Source organism: Falco rusticolus, chromosome 12 (genome assembly GCF_015220075.1).
Source record: "Falco rusticolus isolate bFalRus1 chromosome 12, bFalRus1.pri, whole genome shotgun sequence".
NCBI classification, from domain to species: domain Eukaryota; kingdom Metazoa; phylum Chordata; class Aves; order Falconiformes; family Falconidae; genus Falco; species Falco rusticolus.
The window spans coordinates 33388223-33405976 of NC_051198.1; the positions used below are offsets into that span (position 1 = coordinate 33388223).

General features: G+C 51.0%; 1 protein-coding gene across 1 annotated transcript; it reads left to right on the plus strand.

Moving 5' to 3' along the window:
* Positions 1–401: 401 nt before the first annotated feature.
* On the plus strand, positions 402–17504 carry TTL (tubulin tyrosine ligase). Its single transcript, XM_037405297.1, has 7 exons — positions 402–740; positions 4927–5005; positions 6743–6975; positions 10082–10217; positions 10311–10580; positions 11549–11692; positions 13578–17504. The coding sequence occupies exons 1-7, from the start codon at positions 584–586 to the stop codon at positions 13693–13695; spliced, it is 1137 nt and encodes a 378-aa protein (XP_037261194.1). The 5' UTR covers positions 402–583; the 3' UTR covers positions 13696–17504.
* The last annotated feature ends 250 nt before the right edge of the window (positions 17505–17754 follow it).

The window sequence follows — 17754 nt, forward strand, 5'->3', positions numbered from 1 at the left end:
ACCATACGCATGCTCTCTGAGGCAGGGTTAGTTAGCGGGCCTGGGTCTTTCCCTTAGGGGCTACGATATTTAGCGCCGCGAGGTCAGCGCAGCTCCAGGGCAAGGCCATGGGCAGGAGGCGCTGACGATCAGTGTAGCGAGGCCAGGCCAAGCGCGCACGGCTCACATCACCGGGACGGGACGCTCTTTGTTCCGCCTTCCCCGAGGCCCTCGACGACGAGCCCCATCATTCCTGCCGGCCCGGGAGGGCCAGCCCGACCCAGCCTCCCCGCGCAGAGCTGCTTAACCCGCAGCCGGACGCAAAACACGAGGCGGGAAGACTCCGCGGCAGCCCCGGTGGCCGCAGCAGCAGCCCTGCCCGCCGGGCGACCTCGCTGACGTCACCGCTCTTCCGAGGCGGTTCTACTTCCGGGTCAGCCCCCGCCCCGGGCAGGCTGGTGGGGGCGGCGGCCCCGGCCATGAGGAGCCGAGTGAGGCGGCGGCGGCCGCGTAGGGCCCTGCCTGGGCGGCGGCGGGGCCCCATGGGCCTGGGGCGCTACTGGCGCTGCCGGGGGTAGGGTGGGGGGAGCCCGTCCCCGCCGCCATGTACACCTTCGTGGTGCGGGACGAGGGCAGCAGCGTGTACGCCGAGGTGAGCCGGCTGCTGCTGGGCAGCGGGCAGTGGCGGCGGCTCCGGAGGGACAACCCGCGCTTCAACCTGATGCTGGGCGAAAGGAACCGGCTCCCCTTCGGCAGGCTGGGTAAGGGTCCCCGTTCTTGCCCCCCGCCCCCCGTGGCCGGCACGGAGCCTCCCCGCGGTGTGGGAGGGAGGCCTCCTGTCACCGGGCCACGGGCCTGTCCCGTGCCGGGCTCCCCGCCGCGGGGACCCGCCCGCTGGCCCGGCCTGCCCCGCCCGCAACAAAGGGCGGGGGCCGGGGGTCCCCCTGCAGCCCCTGCCCGGCGCCCCGGCAGGGTCCTTAGCGGCCACCGGCCTGGCCCAGGGGCTGCTGCCCCCGCTAGGGCTCAGGGGCTCCCTCTCCCAGGACCCCCCTTCCGAGCTCCCACAGCGTGTTGTCACCGCTGCCCCCCCGAAAACACGCACCCCGCCCGGGGATCCCCTCCCTCTTGTGTCGCAGACCCTCAGGGTGCACACACACCCCCCACACACACAGCAGTGCTTTGGGGGCTGTTTTCACCAGTGCAGGGGGCTTCAGTCACCCCGCCGGGCTGGGGGGAGCGCGGCCGTGCCGGTGGCGTCCCCGCCTGCTGTGGGCAGGGGTCGCGGTGCTGAGCTCCCCTCTCACGGAGGGGCTTCTGCGGTGTGGGGCAGCTGAGGGAACAGGTCTGAGCCTCAGGTCCTCGACCCTGAGTTGAGACTGGGCGGGGGGGCGGCGGTTGGTGCCTCTGCAGGGGCTTGGTGGGGGTGACAGTGTATCTAGTCCCTGCTTGGCACAGGGTGAGGGTTGTTCCAGAGCCCGTGTGTGTGTTCCAGAGCCCCCCACATCACCTCTTCCCCGGCTGCCTGAGCCCCTCTGTCACACTGCCAGCACGTGGGGCCCCAGGACCTTCCCTGTGCGGGCCTGTCCCCTGCTTGCATGTGCACTGTGATCCTGGCAGGCAGGGCTGGCACAGCCACCCCCCAGCCCTCCACCCCACCAGGTGGGAAGAAACTCAGGAGCAGGGAGGGACAGTGCCATGAGCTGCCTGCGAGCGGGGAGAGCCAAGGCAGGTACCGGCAGCGTGGTAGGGCACAGTGGGGAGCAGATATGCACTGTCATTGTCCATGGCTCAGGGTGAGCTGTTAGGAGCTGTGAGGCTAGCAGGTCTGCATGCATGATGCCAGCTGCTGCACTGGCTCCTGTCACCAGGCCTCTCAGGTTTGGCAGGAGGACTCTGCCGAACCCCATCAGAGCAGTGCGTTTCCCTCCTGTAGTCCCCTATGTCTGTATCTGATGGCTGGCAGGGCCCTCCTGGCCTCCCCCCAGCCTTTGGCCCTGCTTGCTTCCTTCCTGGGGTGATTCTGCTGCACAGCTGTTGGTTGCAGAAACATCGGAGCCCCCTTGCCCCAGAAGCTCCAGGGTAGGGCGGCTTTTGCAGCTGCTTTCTTGCAGTCAAGACCCAGCACTGACCGCTCTTTCTGCTTTGAAAGTCATCAGCTCCAGCAACTCTTCCCTTGTTTCCACGTACGTTTGTGAGTAGAAAGTCCCCCATCACATGGCAATGCCATCTGGTCACCTCCCTGTGTCAGGGTGTTTACAGCAGGCAGGGAAACACTGGTAGAGGCTTAAGCAGTGCAGACGCTCACACACAGTAGCCAGGCACAGCAAGCAGACCTGTGCCTTAATGTGGGCAGCAGGCAGGGCCTGTGAGCATCAGGCTTCATTGCAGAACAAGTACAGTTCTTTGTGAGCAGGCCTGCACAGCACATTCAGCTGTGGTGGGCTCGTGGCCATCTCTTACTAACCCCTTCCATCCTTCGAAGGAGCCCTGGGTTGATGGAAGTGCTTCAGTGAGCTCTTCAGCATGTGTTGCCATGGGATGCCTGGGCCAAGATACATCTATAACCCATGGAGAAGGGATGATGCTATGGCTCTGGCTTCTTTAACTCATCCTCCTACAGCAGGAGCTGATTGCCTGAAATCAGTAGATTCAGACCAAAAATAACATGGTTATTTTGGTACCTCTTCCAAAAAGCTGTATCTTCTCTGGTGCATCTTCCCAAAGCTGTTCTCTTGAGCAACTGTTGCATCAAAGCTGACATGGTTTGGTTTTCATAAAGGGTGTAGTCAGTGCAAGCAGACATTAATTCAGGGAACTGTAGGGATTTGCATTACTTAGGGGCTGAGCTCAGTCATTTGACGTGGGGACTCTCAGCATGTACCCCTGCTTCTGTCCAGCTGCAGGGGCTTCTGTTGCTCTCACTGATAGCCTAATTCTTGGATGATTGTGCCCTTAAGCTGTGTGTGTCTGCATCCGAGGCTGTATCTAATGGAAAAGCAGTTTGTGCTAAGGAGGGGGAGGGAGAGGAAGAAGAGACTGCAGAGGCCTCATGGAGCAGAGGATGCTGGACTGTTCCCTGCCAGCCACGGGAGAATTGCCAGTTTGCTCAGTGCCTTGGCAGCTTTTAACCCTGCTAAGTGCATGATGCAGACCTTACAATATGCCCGAGAATCCGTTCCTCTTTCTGCCCAGTGGTCCCTCCTTGCCAGCCACCAGGCTCCACATTGCAGCCCACTGCTCCATGGAGGAAATCTCAGGAAACCAACACGGATGTGCCTCCCAGCAGGTCAGTTATCCAGCAGCAGTGGTTTCAAAGCAGGTGGTTTCAGCCACTTCCATCCTCCCCCTCCCACCAGCCCCATTCCTCTTGTCATTGGTAACAGGATGGGCTGACCACTGTGCAGCATAGCCACCCAGAGTGGTGGTATCTCCTTCTGGACCTCAGTTCCTCCAGGAGTCAAGCGAAAACTGAGAACAGAAGGAAATTTGATCGTTTTTTACTAATTTATTTCAGTAAATTAGTGCCTGGCAGTGCTGACTATACATGGAAGTGTCTGAAGTTACAGATCTTTTCTGGAAGATGCTTTTCAGCTATCTTACATTTTAAGATCTGTGAACACAAAAGTGATCCAGGTCAGGGCTGTGACTTTGGAGTGGAAATAGATATTCACTCTCTGTGATCTTGCAGCTGCCTCATCTTTAAGGTAATGTTTGCCCCAAGCCCTTTTTCCCAGGCAAACCCCAAGGAGGATAACTAAAACCCTGAATCCTTTTTCAGGGTATAAATCACTCCCACAAGCATTTTCTTTGAAAAGAGGAGATGGAGATGGAAGTAACTGCCATGCTTGGGGGATCACCCTGGTCCTAGGTCATTTAAAACCAGAGCAGTTTTTTGGCATGTTTTCCCTGTTGATGCTCTTGTCGGTTGTTGTCACCAGTCACCCAGGTATTGCCCCAGGCATCAGTTGCCTCTTGCACGTCCGTGTTCAGCTGCACTGGTTACGTGAGAGAGGCTGTGTGGCATTGCCTTGATTAGCGTTACCCTTTGGACACCTGCTGCCGTCCTGTCCCCCCTAGAGAGCTTCCAGCTGAGCACAAGCATTCATATAGTGTGAGAAGGTGAAGGAGTACAGGCTGTGGTGTGAAGTCTAGTGTTGATGAGGAGATACCCATCTATTTGGCATTTGTGAGGCCACAGCTGGATACTGGGACCAGTTTGGGACTTCCCATTGCAAGGAAGGCATAGATGCTCTGGAGTGACTCCAGCAGGGGCCATCAGGATAGTCAGGGGGACACAGGATGGCAAGTCAGGCACTGGAACAAGGACCTGTAGAAGCAGTGGAATCTTCATCCTTGAGCTACTCAGACTTTGACCAAACAGGTGTTTAGAGCAGAGACCCACAGAGGTTCCTTCCCACCCCAGCTATCTGAGGGGGCTTGCTGCAAACTGGCAGAGGGAAGCAAGACTCCCAATCTTCTAATGCTTCCCAGTGTTTTGTGATAATGGGTCCAACAGGGAATCTTGCTGCATGTGACAAAGAAACAAGGCCCTTTCCCAAGCTGTGATCTTTGCAGCATGGTGTGGTTCCCTGCATCCTTCTACTGCATTTAAGAGTAACTGAAATCTTGGCTTTTAAAAACTCCCACCAGCAAATGGAGAATGTTTTTGGGTGGTGCTGCCAGTTCCATGTGAATTAGGAAATTATTATTTTCCTTTGGAAAATGGAAGTATCGGATTCAGACTAGACCTGGTTAAATGCATGCTTTTTCATAATTAAAAGAAAGGAAACCGCAGGAGCCAGCACCAGCTTAGAGCCTGTTTCTATGATGCAGGGCAAGGAAACAGCCGCCTTTCCCTTCCCTACTGCACAGATCCTTTGCACCAAGCAGGTGGTTTGTCTTCATTAAGTGAGGAGTTTGACTGATCTCTTTGTTCCCCCATTTTAGGCCATGAACCTGGACTTGTGCAGCTGGTGAATTACTACAGGGGAGCAGACAAGCTGTGCCGCAAAGCATCTCTGGTGAAGTAAGAAATTCACTGAAATGTTACATGGGATTGGCAGAAATTTTTCTTCTAACTGTTGTTGAGTGTTGAACCTGTTTGGAGGGTATTTCACAGAACAGCTGCCCAGGGAGTGTCCTAGCACATGCTGTCTTCTGACTCCTCTGTTGGTCTGTAAAGCTATCTGAGTGCAGAAAGACCTCTTTGTAACTTCAGGGGAAGTGCTGTTTCCACTGAATTATGTCTGCTTGAAACCATAGAGTGTATTGAATCAGATTAGAGCCAAATCAAAAGAAAAAAATAATGTATCTGCTCTTTTTCCTTGGAGACATTTAATTAAAAACCTATTCCTTTTATTCTGTGTTTCATCCAGAGATGAGACACTAATATGCCTTTAGCTAATCAGATTTGTTGGTCAAACAAATGCTTGGAGACATCTCCAGAAAGAGCTCTGGGACTTATTTCTGCATGACCGGCTGTACCAGGGTCTCCTGGGGAAATGCAGAGGAGCTTTCATTGCAGAATACGCTTGTCCCTGTGCAAACTTTGCGGCCATTAAGGCATCTTCATGTCAGAGCTTTCGGCCTCCTTCAGGCATTTGATTCCACATTGTTCCAAGTGCTGCCTCTTGCTGATGCAGTCCTGCAGACTGTGTGCTGATCCGAGGCCTCTCTCTCCTTCCCCTGCAAAGAACAGAGTTCCAGGTGCTTTCTTTGCAGTGGTGATGGTGTTTGTCAGGAACTAGCAGAGCATTTTTTAAACAAGCACTCACGGTGCTCCCCAGCTGGACTTCTCTGTGGCTTGTGGTCTGGAGGCAGTGCTGAAAAGTCTTCCACACCTGTTTTTTCTCTCCCAGAGCTTGGCTGGCCTTTTCAACTGGGGACTCAACCATAGATCAAGCTGCTTATGAACCCAAGGGACTACAAATGATGTTCCTCGGGGCTCCCAGGGTGTTGCTGACTGGCTGGCATTTCAACAGAGAGGCAGAAATGCATGGAGAGAGTCAACAAGTCATGAGCTCTACTTTAGGCCTTAAGCAAAGCACAGAGAGAGCATTCAGAAAGGCAGGCAGCTCCCTTGACTGAAAGAAAACAGGCCTGGCCTCCACCGACAGGAGTTTCCTGGCATCTCTAGACTTTACTGGTGGTAGAGATGTGTCAGGGATCGGAGGCTGCATGATGCAAGGGGGATCCCAGACACCCTGGGACACGAAATGTGGATTGGTGTCCTTGCTTTCTGTGGGTTCCTGGTGGTCTTCATGCACAACTGGGATACCTGAATGGATCTCAGTGGGGATTGGGATCAAGAGCTAAGCAGCACCTTAGGGAACATTGCTGCCCTGGCCTCCCTTTTGCCGGTTGTGATCACAGCATCCTTCCTGCCCTGTTCTGTGTTAGCAAACGCACCTCTTCAGTTCCCTTGTGCAGAGACAATGCAGGGAATGCACCATAAGCTCTAGTTAAGTGGAAACTCCTCCACTGATTGTTTCATGATATCCCCAGTATCTACAAAGTATTTAATGAAAGCAGGCAGGTCTAGTTCAAAGAGCAGTGCTCGGCTGCAGGTTGAGGTTGCCATATCATCTTTAGGGAAGCCCTAATTTCAGGGGTCTAAGGAAAATATAGTAATTTGGCACAGGCTATCTGTAAGCTGTTGTTCATCACCAAACAAAAGAGCACAGTTAATGATTTTTACTTATTAAATGATGTCTGTGCAGGTGGAGGCACTCTGGAGATTAACAGCCTGTCTCTCTTCACCCAGGCTAATCAAGACAAGCCCTGAACTATCGGAGTCCTGCACATGGTTCCCTGAGTCATATGTGATTTACCCAACAAACTTGAAGACCCCCGTGGCTCCAGCACAGAATGGGATTCGCCATCTCATAAACAACACAAGGACAGATGAGCGGGAAGTTTTCTTGGCAGCTTACAACAGGCGGCGGGAAAGCAAAGAAGGCAATGTGTGGATCGCCAAGTCTTCAGCTGGTGCCAAAGGTTCATTCTCCAGCAAAATGAGCCACCTGCTCATTATTCCTTACTCCTTACTTGATCGGTAGAGTCCTGGGGTTTGGCTGAGCCCAGCTGGTATCTAGCCTGTCTGTGAAGGGCTTCACCTACCAAATCCATGCCAGTTAAGCCAGCTTAGGGCTTTTCTTTGTCTGTTTGGCAGCCTGGCAAGCATTATAACGTGCACATGCTACCTGGGACATGGATGGCAGTGAAAGGACCTCCAGTTTTCTACACATGCACCTCAAAAACACAGGAAAGTTTGCAGGGAGAAGGCAGCAGGCAAGGGGAATTTGGAGAGCAGGTGATAACAGGGAGCAGAATGGAATGTGTGGGGGAGGGCAGCAGGCAGGACAGCAGGCTTAACGGGCAAGGACCCCAACTCTCAGTGCTGCAGCTAAGCCTGATTTCACCTGGGCAGAAATACTGCTGCTTGTCTTTCAGCCAAACGCAGATGCCTGGTGCCAGTGACCTACCCATGGTCACACTGAGAGACTGGCTGAGCAGCCACGAGCTTGGTGCATCAAAATTACGTGCAAGCCTAAGGGGAAGGTACCAGAGCAAAGACAAGCAATGCAGTGCCTGTATGTCCCTTTAATTTGAATAAGGCAATGGAGTGGTAATGTGTCCTTCTTGTGCCAGGGTCATTGCATTGCTTACTCTACAGAAATAATGAGCAGTTAGATGAGACGGCCGGACACAGCTATAGATGTAATAATTTGGTAGCTATGTGCTGTCTGTCAGTTCAGCGGTGTCATGGGCACGTTATCAGAATGGCCCTGCCATGTGTGCAGGCCCCAGGCAGCAGAGCCCAGCCCGAGGAAGGACCTGGCCTTTCCAAAGGGAACAAGCCAACATGTATTACTCAAATTTGCAGAGTCATCTCTGATGCGGTCTTTCTAAAATCACCAGAGTGTGAAAGCCAGAGATGGCTGTAAGGAGGCTGCATGATAAACTGTCCTTCATTCTGGCTTCCTTCGTTGCTGTGCTCTCTTGGCTGTGTTACCAAGAAGCGTCAGAAGGGTATGCTCATCTTCATCAGGGAGGAAGGGGCAGTGAGCCCTTTCATTATGCCAGTGGGGGAATGTGTTTTTGTATGGTCTAACAGTCTGGCAAAGAGTCATTGTGGGCAACTGAAAAGGCCATTGCTTTGGTTTGCTGTCGGTTGGGGAGTTTTAGACTCTCCATCCTTTATTCAAGTGTGATCCCACCTTTTCTGCATTAAAGCAGGGTAAACTTTCATATTTATCAGTGTGCTGAAGAACATAAGCTGGGAATTAAGGTGGAAAGAGCCTCATGTTAATCTTCTAGAGGGAAGTTTTCAATGTCTAGGGATTACTTCTGATGAAGAAGAAACCTTGGTGAAGTTAATTGCCAAGGCAGATCTTGACTCGGGCACAGCCCCTAACTCAGGACAGGTCTAGTGGAAGTGTGGTTGTCCATCAGTAAAAGGGAAATTAAAGGTTTAGGATGTCCTAACTTAAAAGTTGAGAGACTTTTCAACTGTAGCTAGAGGTTTTGATGTTTCCTTTGAGAGGAGGGACAGCTGCCCCACATAAGCTGCTTTGCTGCCTCACTGGGTTGCTGACTAGGTGCACAGTTAGGCTGACCTCTCCCTTGATTCACTGTCTAGTGCTGGACAGGTGCCTGCTGATCTTCCCAAGGCAGGGGCTTTACTGACTTACAGAGATGTTGTTTCCCTCCTTCCCCTAGCGCACAGCCTGCAGTTGTACCAATGCAAGTTTGTGCCTGCTCTGCTGTGATCAGGGGACTAAAAAAATCTCCCCCTTTGCATAAAACATGGGTGAGAGATAATTTGAAGGACTTCCTTTTGGTAGAGAACGCAAGGACAGGTAGGGGGTCAGTAGGGCTGGGAAGCTGTGACTCCTGTATGCAGAGCAGGGAGCAGTGAAAGCACCTGCAGGGCTGTACTGACATTGACCTTCAGGAATCACAGCTCGGAGCATTTTCCATGGGATGATCCTGTCAAATCTTGTGCTCCAAACCTGCGTTCTCCCCACACTGCTCCCTTGAAAAGTGTTTCTTTTCACTATTTCCTCCAAAACGCTCAGCACAAAGTTAAGACTAAGTCATCAGCTTTAGTCCAAAAAGTCAACTGAATGCCTGAGGACTGGACATCATGCCAGAGAAGTGTTAGATAATTTTAGCTGAGCTGGTTTATCCCTCATGTGGCACCATGCCATCCCTTTATCAAATCCTAGAAGGGATCTGTTCCCTCTTCATTGCTCTGCAACAGCAGTTTCATATCTGGACTCTTGCAGGAAATGGACAGTGACAGCTTCAGCCAAAATGTGGCAGTATTTAAATGGCACATGTAATTTCTTTAATGAAAAGCTTCCACAGCAGGGGAAAATACTATGTGGATGAGCATTTTGAGATAGTTCTTTTCCTAATTCAGCAATGATTTTAATAGTGATTTAAATCAGCTTGATGAGCAAGGCAACACTGCAGAAGTGTGACTGCCTCTGGCAGCCCGAGAAGCCAGGCAGGGGCAGAAAGTCTGAGTCTAGGACAAAAACCCAAAAACCTTCCTAAAAAAAAACCAACCCAAAAACCTGCCAAAGCCCCTGTTCTCCAAACTGCTGAAAAACAGGGGAAAACAAAACAAAATTCAACAAAACAAAATTCAACAAGTGTTGTTGCTACCCACACCCCTGGTAAGGCCAGGTGAAAAAATTGCTGGAAAAGGAAGAAGATTCCCCCAAACCAAGCAGTTGCCTCACTGCTTGCCAAAGTCCCCGTCTGCTGTTGCACCTAGGCAGGCACTCCCCTGCAGACGAGCCCCAGGCAGGCCATGCCATCTCAGTACACTTGGTTCCCGTTTCTGTTAGCTCTGGTTACTGGGGAGCCAGATGCCCCATGCCATGCTAACAGGGAGATCCATCTGCGATTAACTGCTTGATATTCAGCAAGCATGACATCACTTGGGTGCCAACCAGCCCTGGGGACATGGGTACTTGCATGTCATGTGGCTTTTTGGGCAAATGAGCCATGGTTCACTTGGGCCCTGAAAAACTTCCAGCAAAGGTAGGAGGATCCTCTACCTAATTTTGTCTTCGTTTTTCTATGCTAGGGGAAGGGATCCTGATTTCTTCAGAGGCTGCAGAGCTCCTGGACTTCATTGATGAGCAGGGACAAGTGCATGTGATTCAGAAATACCTGGAGAGGCCTCTGCTTTTAGAGCCAGGGCATCGCAAGTTTGACATCAGGTAACCTTTTCTGCTTTTGTAATAACCATTTTTCGTTTTCATGCTGTTTCTTTTTAAGTTACTGAGACTAGTGTTTGTTTTCTCGCTCCCCAGGAGCTGGGTTCTTGTGGATCATCAATATAATATCTACCTCTACAGAGAGGGTGTCCTGCGGACCTCTTCCGAACCATATAACAGTGCTAATTTCCAGGATAAAACCTGCCACTTGACCAATCACTGCATTCAGAAGGAATATTCCAAAAACTACGGGCGGTATGAGGAAGGGAATGAAATGTTCTTCGAGGAGTTCAACCAGTATCTGATGGATGCCCTGAACACAACGCTTGAGAATAGCATCTTACTGCAAATCAAACACATAATAAGGTAGTCAGCTGCCTGTTGTATAGGGGAACTTAACCTTTCAGCGACTGGGAATGTGTATGAGCACAGCTGGGGAAGCACAGACCCAACAAGGGAGGGTTTCAGTTGTGTAGATTAAGAAAAAGCCATAAACAAATGTTTTTGAGCAATGTGATTGCTCAATGAAAAGGGACCTCCTTAGGTGCTGTTCTTTCAAGGGTATGTGTCAGTGTGTCTGCATTTTGTCAGCTGTGGCTGAAGAGGGATGGAGTGAGATCACTTGGTAAGGGAAGAGGGTGGGTCAAAAGACAGGGCTGGGAGAGGCTGAGATTAAAAAATGTGTAAGGTGTAAGAGGGGAAGGGAAGCTGGACTCAAGTCTGCAGGATCTCGCTGCTTCCCCCCACATCAGCAAGCAGCAGCACATCTCATTGGCATAGGTCATCTTAGTCCACGTAGAGCCAGCTATCTCTTGGGCACAGAACGTGCCTGGAGAGAGATCTGGGAGGTCATGGTCCTGCAGAGAATCCAGGTCTTGATAAAGTGATCCTTTACGGTGGAATTTACTTTGCAAGTACCCCATTGCTGTTATTTACACCAAAAGACATGGCACAATCTTTGAGGGACTCAGAGGCAAATGAGCCGTCAGTGGCAGTTCCTTGGGGACCTGGTGCAGCCCTTTGTGGCTCTGCCTTCTGCTCCAGGTTCAAATTGAGCATCATGTTTTTCAACTTGCCTAGTGAGGTAGTGAGGGTAGATGCTACTACTCAGCTCTTTAGGAGTTAACTCAGGTGTGTCCCCACATGTGTTTTGATGATTGCACGATGGACCTGGTCACCATGATGTGTGTTGGTTTAGTTTGTGATTTGAGGCAGTCCCAGGGCACCAGGGGACCCCTCCACTCAACTGTGCTATACACGTGCCCTCAGAAGCTGCAGTGTGGCAGGTGTGTCTGCAGGGCTTTTAATCTTGGGTTTCTGTTTTACCTTCACAGAAGCTGCCTTATGTGTATAGAGCCTGCAATCAGCACAAAGCATCTTCACTACCAGAGCTTCCAGCTCTTTGGCTTTGACTTCATGGTGGATGAGGAGCTGAAGGTCTGGCTGATAGAAGTTAATGGGGCCCCAGCATGTGCCCAGTGAGTAATCAGTTTCTGTAGTACCCTTGTGATGCCACCATTCATTGCTTCACCAAAAATATGGCTGGGACCTAGCTCCCAGTGAAAAAGGTGGAAGAAAGTGAAAGGCAGAGGAGTTTTCCAGGCTAACCCATACCAGGCACTGCTCTAAGTGCCAGCTGAATGAAGTTTGTTGCTCCTGTCACTGTATTTGGTATCCCCCATCTTCTTTCCCATGTGAGATGGGGTGCTAACCTCAGGTTTTGGACAAATGGGTTTGAATATAACTTGGGTCATTGTTACCAATGCTGTTGAGTTGAAGTTATGTTGCTGAATTAACACTCTGGGGGACAGGTGGTTTCTCAGACTCTATTGTGAAGCCACTGGTGGCTGGTCGTTAGCTGAACACATGATGAGTAGCATTAAGTGCAGCAGCTGAAAGTGAGTGAATTTGCAGGCAGCAGGACCCCAGAGCACACTGTGGATGCTGCAGACATTGGATCAAAGCATCCGCCAGTCACAGGAAGGCTGGGTCAGCCCAACAGCTGTGGCCATGAGCATCTCTGCATAGGCACAGCTGGAGGTGCTGTATTATGTGATTGAAACAACTGCGGGAGACTGGAAATCTTTGCTAAATGGGCATCTGTATCGTACACAGGCCCAGCCAAACAACAGGCTGTACATCACTACATTAGAATTTGATTAGATTAGACATAGATTAGATATCAATTAGATTACATCACCGCTAACAGTAGACAAAAAATTCAGGTCAAACTTAACAGAGAGCCTGTTCAGCAGCCTTTTCAGAGCTAGGGCTGAGTGAGCTTTATGTGTGCAGGATGCCCTATTCACCATGTGCACCATGGTGCAATACTGCATTGCACCTCCTTGTGTTGCTGTATGGATAGAATTTGGTTGTTGCTGGGTAGATTTGGGTTGCAGCAATGCCCCGTTTGCTTTGTGCCTCCATGGGCACGTGGAAGCCATCAAAAGCAGCTGAGGTAGGGTTTTGGCTATTTATGTCTTCTCCTCCTCAGGATTATGTGAATTTGAAACACCCAAATCACACAGTTCCCATTTAAGAGACAAAAATTGGCTGTTGAAAGCAGTAATGTTCCCAGGAGCTGAAAAAGCATCTTACTGTCATGTAGCCCCAAAGACATAGAGTGAAAGACATTGTTAATCCTAGTAAAGACAGCTCTGGTGCTAAAAATGTCCCAGATGCCAGCATGTTCAGGGAGATTACACATGTATTTCCTTCAGCAGAAAGTGAAGCTATTGTTAACTCATTTCTCAAACACCTTGTCTTTCTCCTCCCTAATGCTGCTCTGCCTGAGCCATGCCATGGTGAAACACATCCCACGTTTCTGAAGGGTCCTGTGAAGTCTCTGTGCCTGGTCACAAGCTGATGTGCGCAGCTGCAGCGCAGTGCAGCATTTCATCAAACCATGAATGCATCAGAGCAGTGCCTATGGGGCACATCCCCATGTGAATGGGGTCTGATGTGATAAATCACGACTCCCTGAGCTGGAAGGCTGGTACAGGGGGTACTCAGCTGTTGGCTACCCCCATGCATCTTGTGGTGACTCAGGTCTGAGGCCTGAGGATGTGGAGACTCTGCCCAGGAGCCTGTTCTGACAGTAAACTTAGATAATGGGTTCTGTGGTCCTGTCTGGCAGAGAGCAATGCTGGAGATTCAGTTCTTTGAAAAGAAGACAGCTGCTGGGGTAGGCAGGGAGGAGGCAGAAGAGATGTCACCCTCCTGTTTGCTGCCCTGGAGCTACCCGTAATGGGAGCAGGATCTTGTAGATCTTGCTAGGAGGAACGCATGTTTATGTAAAAATTGGTCGGGGCTCTGCTGGTTTGTCCTGCCTGGGCATCTGATTATCTCCCTCTCGTCTCTTAGGAAGCTGTATGCAGAGCTCTGCCAAGGAATTGTGGATGTAGCCATCTCTAGCGTTTTCCCCCTCAACGACACAGGGCAGAAGACAAGCCAGACATCATCGATCTTTATCAAGCTGTGATGACGACAGGAACACGTCTGCTGTGCATAGGAGAGACTGCACCCATTGGGTCAGCACAGCACAGTGGCTTATCTCAGTATCATGCCAAAAAGTGACAGAGGCAGGCTTCTTATTTTCTGGGAAATCATGGGGAAAAACAACAGATCAGGCATCCACACAGAGCTGTGATGAGCCAGAGCTGCTCAGATAGCTCTGCCTGCATTCACCAAAATCCACTTCAGAAACAGCTCATGTGACTTTGATACCTGAAGCAAATCTCTCTGGGAGAACAAAAAAATAATAACCTTAAAATGAAACCCCAACAGGGATACTATAATACTGTATTAGCTCCTCCTTTTCTATAGAGATAACATTGGGTTTTTTAAGGGAATTGAGCAAAGAGAACAATGATCTTGGGACATCGTGGCTGGGAAGTTGCCCTCCTCCTGCTGTGTTTCTTCTTTCCTCACCTACTGCATCATTAGTGCCTTAGCTCAGCTCCAAATAGGTGACTCCTTTCCTTTGTTCCTGCTTTGTTACATAGAAAGGAGCAAGCTCTCCTGCACCGCAGGATGCCTAAAACCAGGAGCACCCAAGAATTCAGTTTCCTTAGGTCATTTTCCAAGCTGGTTGGCTGAACAGCCCAGGCAGCAGCTGGCAAAAGGGTGCTGAATGCAGATGGTGAATTAACCCATACAAGGAAGGCAATTTTGTTTATTTACAGTTATCCCTTTTCCTAATGAGATCTGAATCAGTATCCATCCCAGTCTGATGCAGTTGGATTCTGTTTAAAAGAGGTAGAGACACCCCTTTTGGGGCTCACCGGCAGGCTGTAGGTTTTCTAGCATCACTTCTGTGCTCAAAGTGTTTCAGATAGCAGAAACCCGATCTCAGCTTCCTCCGAGACACTTCAGTGAATTTACGCTCTGCATTTGAGGCTTTAATCTGAAATCTTTCAACCCAAATAATGTTTATCCTGTTTGATCCAACCAATTTTATTCTCCTACATGTGACAAATACTGCTATTTTTTGCCCTGAACACAGTCCACAGCTCAGTCCCAGCAAGGGGAAAGGTGGGTGAGGTTTTGTAGACCAGGGGAGAGAGTCCTTGTGTATAGGCTTGCCACACAGCTGGGAAGGCAGATGTTTTGCATGGGAGGGGAGGTTAAATTCCTTGTGGTCCCTGAATTTCAGAGCTAATGTGTACTTTGAAATATAATTAAATCCCTGGCATGCTGACCACCCTGTGAAGGGTTATCTGAATTTTCAGTGTGCATCCAGCACATCTCTCCTAAGCTAGAACTCTTTGCAGAGTACGGTGGCACTTGTAACAGCAGCAAGTTTTGTGAGGGGTGTTCAGGGCTGTGTCTGCTGCCTCTGGCAGGGAGGGATGGTTGACACCAAAATAAACTGGTTCCTGTTACCCAAAATAAACAAACAAGAAGAGACTGTGGAGTTTACAAGCTTGTGGCTGCCTGTGTGTAATGGGAAGTGAACCAAGCAATGGAATTTCTGCCTCTCTCAGAAGATCCTAGCGCTTTGGTGTACTTATCTCTGCTCACAATGGAGATTTCAGAGGTCTATGCCAGTAGGTGATCCTAGCACCTTTCTGTAGGCAGGACTGAAGCACTCAGGCCTCCTTGGAGTGATGCATTTTGATCTGATCATGCCATCATGGGATGGACATCCATTGCAACATGCTGTGAATCCACAAGCGGCACCATTTCACACAGGGCCATTGAAATCCAGGAGAGAACAGAGTGCTTAGCAAAACCCTGTGGAAGCATCACGGAGAGGGCACATCAGAGCGCCACACAAGCCCCTCAAAGTTGTCTGTGCCGCAAAGCACAGCATGGATCTGCATCTGCAGGGGGTGTGGCAGACGCAGGGTACACTGGTGCACACTGAGAAGTGACGGGGAGCAGGAGCTATGTGAAACTGGGGCTGCAGCTTTGTTCCCCTGCTCTGCAGGTGCCAGCGGGTGGCTTCGCTTCCAGCGAGATCCCCAGTGCCAGGTCTGTCTTTGGATTTGGGCCTTGTGGGTGTTCAGAAGAGGGACCGTGAATTTGTGAGACAGGAAATGCTGGGTGATAAGCTGGGGAAAGGTTGTTGGGGAAGGAAGGACTGGTTGGGTTTTTCAACTTTATGATAGCAGATAGGTGTCAAAATTTCACAACAGGCCAGGTAAAGTGTAGGGGTAATGCTACAAGGTAAAATGTAGGCTGTAATGGTTGTTACTCAACTTGCAAAGTTCACCACATCTCCACTGACATTTTCATGTGAGCTTAAAAATTACATCTTTTTGCCCAGCAAAGGGAAGACCTGATAGCAAGTGCTGTGGTCCAGGATGTGCCTGAGGTGACAGAGGAGACACTGAGCTCTCACAAGCTCTAGGACAAACAAGAGCAGAGCAGAGATGGCAGAAAATTTTCCCCATCATAATGAAATGAGAAACGCTCATTTTCTGGAGTGCCAGACCCATCCTTTTCCCCTCAAAAGGGAAACTGAAAAACCACATCACTCCCTTACTGCACAGTAACATGAGATTCCTGCCAACATAGTGCGATAAGGGCAAGAAAGCTGCCTGGACCCAAGCAGAAGCAGCGGCCCCCCTGGAGCAGCTGGCACACCCGGGAGGAGCAGTGACTCGTGAACTGCTGCCTAACTCCAAGGCCTTTTCTTCCCCCTTTTTCACCCCCACGTCAGCAGCTGGCTGGTTTTGCTGCTCAGCTGAATGCTTCAGCTTGATGGTAGAGCCACGACCACAGGTGATGCAGCTATTTCATACCCTGCCTTTTCAGCTGGGCTTGGGGGAGGTAGTGATTCAGGGATGCTTTAATCATTGACTTGTTTGCTGATTTTTTCAGAAATAAGCAACAGCCTCAGGAGGAAAACAGCAGCTATTGCGTATATTTACCACTTGCTCTCAAAGTGCTCCCCAAGTAAAGCGCAGGAGGTAGATGATAAAGGATGGGGAGCACAGTGCCTAAGGTCTTGCCCAAAATATTAGCTACGAGGTGGAGCAGAGGATGCGTCTGGCAGAGGCCTGAGCACTGCAGCTGTGGGAGCACTTTGCAAGTGATGCTCACAAGCCCTTGTGAGACTTTTGTTTCTTTTTTTAGGAATACACAACAATATTTTCTAGCATCTGTCAGCTAAAAGGTCAATAGAAAAGGTCTTGCTCTGTTTCCTGAGCTTTTGCAAAGGATGGTGCTGGGTTTCCAGAAGACACCTATCACACTGCAGAATGTTGCTAGGCTTAGTTGTGTCACTTCACGTCAGCCATGAAGGATTCAGGCCCAGGTGCTCTGGCTGCATTTTCCCTGCTGGACTCTGGGTTTCAGGTAGCTCCCACGTGGCTTGTCTCAGAGCGGCTTGGTCATGATTACCGTGCAACCACAATCCAGTGGCTGGCCACAGCCCACAGAAAATGCCGGAGAAGTCTTAAGAAAGGCTCAAAAGCCTCTTCATCCATGTGGCCTGGCTGCCCAGTGCTGCAGTGCCCAGCACCCGTCAGGACTGCTTGCATGTCCCTGCTCTCAGCGTTTCCTGCTTTCCACGTGCAGCTCTCCCCCAGCAGAGCGATGCTGTGCTGCGTGTAGGTTTGTAATCGTGTCTCATTGCCAGTGCCCACCGCGGCAGCCCTTGGAAAACCCTGGTGTTGAGAGGACGGCGGGGTACAAGCAGTGCTGGCACCCACCAGGCTCCGTTTTGTCACCAGCCACCCCCACATCAGCATGTGTGTGGGGGGCTGGCGGAGCTTGTGAGTCTCCGGTGACTCTTACCCACATCTCTCCTAAACCATCATTAATTAAAACATGCAAACCCCACAGGCTGCAGCGTGTCCTTGTGGCAGCGGGTCCTGGGGTGTCGGGTCCCCTGGGAAACCCCCCTGTGGTGGGTGTCGCACACCCCCCTTGCCACGTAGGACCCCAGGAGCTGGCCCAGTCGTGCAGCAGTGCTGCCGGGAGGAGCATATAGCTGGGGGCACGTCTGGGGGCGGCAGCAGTGGGGACATGACACGGCTGGGGGTGACTGTGGGGCACCGAGTGGGGGGACACGGCTGGGGGTGGCGGCGGG